At 50.2% G+C, this 7,061-nt stretch overlaps 1 protein-coding gene across 1 annotated transcript in view; it reads right to left on the bottom strand.

Annotated features, from left to right (window-relative positions):
- Window positions 1–6,830: 6,830 nt before the first annotated feature.
- Window positions 6,831–7,061, bottom strand: part of BAG6 (BCL2 associated athanogene 6) — a 19,412-nt gene continuing 19,181 nt past the window's right edge. Inside the window, 1 exon segment of the mRNA XM_025192361.1 lies at window positions 6,831–7,035. Within this exon segment, the coding sequence (XP_025048146.1) occupies window positions 6,940–7,035 (96 nt within the window). The 3' untranslated portion in view covers window positions 6,831–6,939.

Genomic DNA, 7,061 nt, shown 5'->3' with positions numbered 1-7,061 from the left:
GGTTTGGTTATAAAAAAAAAAAAAAAAAGAAACGGAAAAAAAACTGTTGAAAAAAATTAATAAAAGGTTTAAAAAATGAAGCCGGTTGGTGGAGGGTTTTGTGTTGGTGGTGGGGGGGGGGGGGGGGCCCCGGGACCCAGGGGTCCGGGCTCCCCCTGCCCCCCCAGCTCTGTTCTAATCCAGGAGTTTTTAGGGACAATCCACCAACTTCTTCATGGGTGGATGAGGGAGCACATTTCTGGAGGTTCGGGTGTAGGATACAGGAACAGAGACGGTTGTTGTAGGGTGGTGTTCTTGTGGGGGTGGGGAGGGTGGTGTGGAGAGAGGTGTTGGCAGGTTTTACATTTCCTGTCCCAGCATGGTCTGGATCCATTCGGTGTGCTTTGGGCCATAGGAAGTTTGCTTCTGGTGATGAGCAGGGATCCTGGTTTTCTCTGATTTAAAGAAATCCTGAATTTTTGGATCTAAAAAAAGTAACTTAAAATTCCCATTTTTCCATGATCAAAATGAAACGCCACCATATCATAGCTATATCCTAGATAGATAGATAGATAAATATAGTGGTGTTTTGGTTTGATTATGGAAAAATGGGGATTTCAGGTTACTTTTAATCTGAACATTGGGGATTTTTTTTTTCCCCGAGAAAACCAGGAACCCTGGTGATGAGGTTAGTGAGGTTCAGTGCTTGTTTAAAGGCTAGGATGGATGTTTCTGGGAAGATATCTTTAAGAATTGAGTCGTCTTCTAGTCTGGGTTGCACTTTGAGGATTTTCTGTGCAAGTTCCAGGGAGAAGTGATATGTCTAGTGGGGTGCGATTCATTGGCAGTTCTTCACGTGGTATCCAAGCTGCTCTTTCAAAAGTGCCATCTCTCTCTGGAGCAGTCTCTTTGCTGGGTGAAAGCCCTGCCTGCCTCCACCAGGCCCAATGGCACATGCCTTCACAAACTGCCCACCAGCCACACACACCCACACCCCTTTACAATCACCCTACAGACCCCACATGCACCCCCCACACCTACCCACACTCCCCCTCCCCCCACATATCCCTTTACAATACCCCCATAAACCCTACATGCACACCTCGCATCCCTTCACAACCCTGAAAAAAACCCACGCCCCTTTACAATCCCCACACACACACACACACACACCCCTTGCATCCCTTCACAACCCCACACCTACCCACAAACACCACACACCCATGCCCCCACACATACACAGATCCCTCCCAGCCATACAAAGTACCTGCATATACATCCATACAATGCTCAAATAGCGTTATATTTAGTTTGTAAAAGAAAACCCAAAAAGTAATTTTGCATAATTTATGAATTTTTATCTGCATAATTCCCTGGGGGGGTGTATCGGTTGGAGTAGATTATGTGAACGAGATGATTTTGAAGTTTTTCTGACGTTCTCCTGCATCATTGTGAAGTATTTGGAGTTCTGTGTACTATTCAGAGGGTTGTAGATGTTCAGTCCTTTAGAGATTATGATGTGTTTCTTGCATAGGCTTAGAAAATGTATGTGGCTGGTGAGTTTTGGCTTCTTTCTTCTTCATGTTGTGAAGTTTCCATTTTGAACAACAAAATTTGATATCTGTTTCTTGGGTGTTGGTTGCAGCCATGTTGGTCTAAGGACATTTAGATAAGGTTCTTTGGATAAATGTGTTATCTTTTTATTAGACCAACTAGATAGTTAGAAAAATTGTTCTTTGCAAGCTTTCAGGCACAAACACCCATCTTCAGGCATAGAGAGAGTCTAATTACTTGACTTCAGCAAGACTTTTGATACAATCTCCTTCACAATATTTTTGCAGGCAAGCTCTTAAAGGGAGTAAGGGCTGAATGAATGGACTACGGTGGATAGAAAACTGAATGGATCATTGGGCTCAGCAGGTAGTAATCAATGGCTTGATGTCTAGTTGGCAGCTGGTATCAAGTGCTGGTTACTGCTGGTACTAAGTGGTGTGCTCCAGGGCTCAGTCTTGGGGGTGCTTTTGTTCAATGTCTTCATCAGTGATGAAGATCAGAAGATGGCACAGAGTGCACCCTCAGCAAGGTTGCAGATGACACCAAGCTGAGGAGGAGTAGTAGATACGCTGGAGGGTAGGGTTAGGATTTGGAGAGACTGCAACAAATTAGAGGATTGGGCCAAAGGAATCTCATGAGTTTCAACAAGGACAAAGGGTGAAGTCCTGCACTTGGGACACAACCATCCCCTGCGCCGCCACAGGCTGGGGGCTCACTAGCTAGGCAGTAGCTTTGCAGAAAAGGACCTGGGGCTGACAGTGGACAGTAGGCTGAATATAAGCCAGCAGTGTGCCCTTGTTGCCAAGAAGGCTAAGGGCATCCTGGGATGCATTTGTAGGAGTGTTGCCAGGTCAAGGGAAGTGATTATTCCCTTTTATTCAGCACTGGTGAGGCCACATCTAGAGTACTGTGTTGAGTTTTGGGCCCCCTACTACAGAGAGTCTAGTGTAGGGCAACAAAAATGGTGAGTTGGCTGGGGGACATGACTTGTGAGGAAAGACTAAGGGAGCTGGGTTTACTTTAGACTAAAGAAGAGAAGACTGAGGGGGGATTGAATAGCAGCCTTTGCCTCCCTGAAGGGTGGTCTGAAGAGGATGGAGCTGGACTGTTCTCAGTGGGGGCAGATGACAGAACATGGAGCAATGGGCTCAAGTTGTGCCAAGGGAAGTTGAGGTTGGATATTAGGAAGAACTTTCTCACTAGGAAGGTAGTAAAATACTGGGACAGGTTACCCAGAGAGGTAGCAGACTCTCCATCCTTGAGGTTTTTTAACGCCTGGGTAGACAAAGCTTTGGCTGGGATGATGTAGTTGGGCCTCATCCTGCTTTGAGCAGGGGGTTGGACTAGATGTGACCTCCTGAGGTCCCTTCCAGCCCTCATGGTCTGTGATTCTGTTAGGGGTCAGGACACACAGGCTAGTGACCAGGCCTGTATCCCAGACTCCTGAGTCCTGTGCAGCTGCTGCCCCGTAGTGGCAACTCAAGGGAGCAGCAGGTAATGTGGAGTAGGGTGCAGGCTGGCCAAGCTCCTGGACACCTGGGTTCAACCCTGCTGTGTTTGGTCATTGATGCCTGCCTCTGAGAATGAATATTGAACCAAGTCCCAGGGCATGGCAGGAGGCGTGTTTGTGTCTTTTTTTTATTTTTTTACTGGCACACTTTTTATCATGGACTAGTTTTCCACAGCCTTGGGGCTATGAGTGAACTCAGGAGGCAAAGCTCCTTCTACCATCCCCTCTGCATTCAGAACATCCCTAAAGGAACACACAGCTGGAAGGAGGTAGGGGCTCTGGCTGGTGTATCTGGGCTGAGGGGATATGAGATATGTGGTGCCTTCAAACCAATTGCTTTGGTGGTGGAGGACGTCATTCCCATGGTGGAGGATGGCATTCTTCAGGAGCACAGCAACTGGCGCGTCATTCTCCTGGCCAAGGCGCTTGTTCTTGGCCTCCAGGCCCTGCACATACTCTGTCTTCCAATGAAACCAGCAAGCTGCCTCCTGGTTCTTCATCATGCACTGCTGCTGCTTCAGCACCTTCATCCGTGGGCAATGGAGGAGTGAGGGGCACCGGCAGGGTTGTGGGGGGACAAAAAAAGGGCTGTGGGTCAGAAGTGAAGGGCACCAGCTGGGTGGTGGGCAATGGGGCTACTCCCCTCCATCTACTGGGTGCAGGCCCCTACCTGCCTGTGGGCTGGGACAATGGTCTTGGGCTTGAACTGAGGGGGCTTCCTGGCAGACCCCTTAAGCTCTGGTTCCTTTGCTAGGGACAGGCCTGAGCCCCAGGGGCCCAAGAGCATAATGGGCACTGTGGAGGGCCAGTAGGTGGTGCCTCCCACCTCGCTGTGCCCAACCAGCTACCAAGCTCCAGGTGCCTCCCCTGGGGTGCCTCAAATCGGCTGACCCCCTTCCTGAAGCACACCTGTAAGCCTGGGGTAACTGCTGCCACCACCCAGACTCAGGCCCTTCTCTAGGCCCTGTGCCGCCCGGCATGTACAGGCCCTGTAGACCTTGGCCTCGTGGAGTGCTTCTATTAGCCTGAAGCACAGAAAGTAGTCTCCCTTAGTCAAGTGAAGGGAGCAAAAAGGTTTACCCAATCCCTCCCCCAGCAACTACCACGAAACTTGTTAGAGTGGAGAACTTTATTGGTTAAAGAGGGTAGGCTTGGGGAAGGGCATGGGTTAGAGAAGTGTCAAAAGCCAGAGCAAACAGTATGGCTTGATAGCCTTTTGTTATGCTTCTACATGACAGTAAGCTATATCCCTAGATAAGTATCAGGAGGTGCTACTTCACTGTCAGGGCGGCTAGGATCTGGAACCAACTTCCAAGGGAAGTGGTGCTGGCTCCTACCCTGGGGGTCTTCAAAAGGAGGCTGGATGAACACCTGGCCAGGGTCATTTGACCCCAGCATCCATTCCTGCCCTTGGCAGGGGGTCGGATGTGATGATCTGCTCAGGTCCCTTCTGACCCGGCCAGCTATGGGGAAAAAAAAGTTTCAGGTAAGTTACTCGCAAGTCTCACCTGGAGGCTGACTGAGCTTTCTGCGCAGGCAGCACCTCTGTGCGTGTGGCTGAGTTCTGTGAAGTCTCCTCCCTCCTCCGACCCTTCAGTAACCCTTCATGTCCCAATCAAAGGCAGGTGTGGCTGGATGCCAACCAACCAATTTAAAAAGCATCACAGTCACCTAAGGGTGTGACATGGCTCAAGCCTCTGCCCCCATGCCATGAGGTCAGTGCTTAAAACAATAGAGACTAGGTTCACTCCCTCTCCACCTGCTTTAGGTCACAGTAGCAGTAAGCTGGGCTAAGCAGGTTGACAGACAGAGGAGAAGGCCAGGACAATGGAAAGGAAAAAAACCCCTCCAGCATCAACACTGCCCCCCCACAGCTGCCCCAATGGGACCAGCATCCCCCAGCCCCGGGAGCGACAGAGTTTGTCACAAACAGCTTCTGCCCCCAGCCCCCTGCCATGGGATTGGCTCCCGGCTCCTCCAGCGGCTGCTGGGCTGGGGCCCGGGGACCTCCATGTGGCCTTCCCTTCACTAACACTTAACCCAAGGCTGAATTTAACACTTTTATTGGGTGAGATTAGCTTTGGAAAAGGACCTGGGAATAAACTATTCATGGTTTAGTCTAAAGCGAATTCCATTAGCAATGCATATTTGCTAATTAATAAAGGCAATAATATTCTGTATCAAGTACAAAGCCCTAAATGAAGATCAGAAGGGGATGGGATTATGGGGCAAAATACTTTTTGGGCCACCCCAGGCTACAGGTTGGTGCCACCGGGGGACTGTCCCAAAGACCCGAGTGCAGTCCTGCCCAGCCCAAAGCACTTTTTTTTCTTTTGTGCCAGGCTGCCAAGTGACAGACTTTCATGCCCACTGTACTCTACAGTGGTTTGAATAAGGCTCTGGTTTTGGGGCTGGGATTACGGCTGGAAATCCTTCTTGGGCCACCCCACACCATGGTTGCTCTGGCACCAGGGAACTGTCCTGGACACCTGACTCATCTTGCCTGGCCTAAATCATGGTTTGGCTGTGCCAGGGTGCCAATTGACAGCACCCCCCCCCACCCCACACACACACACACACACACTTGTGGCACAGAGGTATGTTGTGGGCTGCCCCAGGAAGGATTTCCAGCTGCAATCCCAGCCCCCCCCCCCAGAAGGTCCTTATTCTAGCCCCTATACTTAGTACAGTGGGCATGAAGGGCTGTTAGGTGGCAGCCTGACACAGCTAGGCTGGACTGCAGTCAGGGATCTTTGGGACGGGCCCCCAGTGGCATGGGAAGTCTGGGGTGGCCCAAGAAGTATTTTGCTCCATAATCCCATTCTAATCTGACCTTCATTTAGGGTTCTGTACTTCATGCAGGGTATTTTATATATTATTAAATATGCCTAGCCAATGAAATTCTCTAGGATGTGTAATTCGTGAATAACAAACTCTAATTGGGAATAAATTAGCTTTCAATAAAGGAATCAGGAATAAGAAACCAATTTACTGGGGGCTTCAGCACAGGTTTTTGGAGCTTTGATCTCTTTTATTACCTACAAGATAATTACAAGATATTAGCCCTTGCACCCACCCCACAAAATTACGATTCAGAGCCCAAGCTGGAAAGCCTTTTTTCTTCACTGAAATAGAAGCATGGAGACACTATGCAGGCTGTTGAGGTAGATTGGCCTCTGTGGCTACCTTCCTGTTTGGTTACCATATTTTCTAGCATATAACACACGCCTCATTCCCCACGAAAGCACCTGAAAAGTTAGGGTGCAGGGAAAAAGAAAAGGCCGTTTTCTTTGCTGGAGCAGAAGCGTGGAGACAGCGGGAGGCTGCCACGATGGCAGGGTTCTGCCTTCCTGCAGTTACCATATTTTCTCCCCTATGATATACACTTCCCCCACAAAGCAGCCCCACTCCAGGATCCACAGTTCAAGCAGGAAGGCTACTTTCTTCACTAGAATAGAAGCATTGAAACACAATGCCAATGGGCAAAGGAGCCTGCCTGACCTCTGTGGCCACCTTCTTACTCAAGTACCGTATTTTCTGGTGTACTACATGCACCTTATTTCTCCTAGAAACATCCCAAATTTGGGCTGGGGGCTTGAAGTGAGGAAGCTGGTTTCCTTGGCGGATGCCTACTGAGAGCACTAGGAACCGCGCTAGCTTGGCAGGTATGGGTTACAGCAGCACCCTCAGGACCCGGGAAGAGAACCCAGGCATCCAGGCTCCCAGTCCCACCCCTGCTCCAACCCTAACCAGCCCCCCTCTCCCCTCCCAGTATAGAGAGGACCCAGGTGTCTGGGCAGGAGGCCATCTGGGCCCATGGCTTTATTGAATGGGACTCAGTCCCCAGGTGGGGGAGGAGCAGGCAGGGGACGGAGCTCCGTGGGAGGAGGTGGAGCCTAGGGGTCCTCCACAAAGGCGCGTTGGGCATTGGGGAACCGCTGGGGGCTGAAGCTTGGGTCATCCTGAAGCCGCTTCTGCAGATCAGACTTGAGCTAGGGAAATATGGATGGCGGGTGCG

The sequence above is a fragment of the Alligator sinensis genome, unplaced genomic scaffold, assembly GCF_000455745.1.
Source record: "Alligator sinensis unplaced genomic scaffold, ASM45574v1 scaffold336_1, whole genome shotgun sequence".
Lineage (NCBI taxonomy): Eukaryota > Metazoa > Chordata > Crocodylia > Alligatoridae > Alligator > Alligator sinensis.
This window is presented reverse-complemented; position numbering and strand designations above follow the sequence as displayed.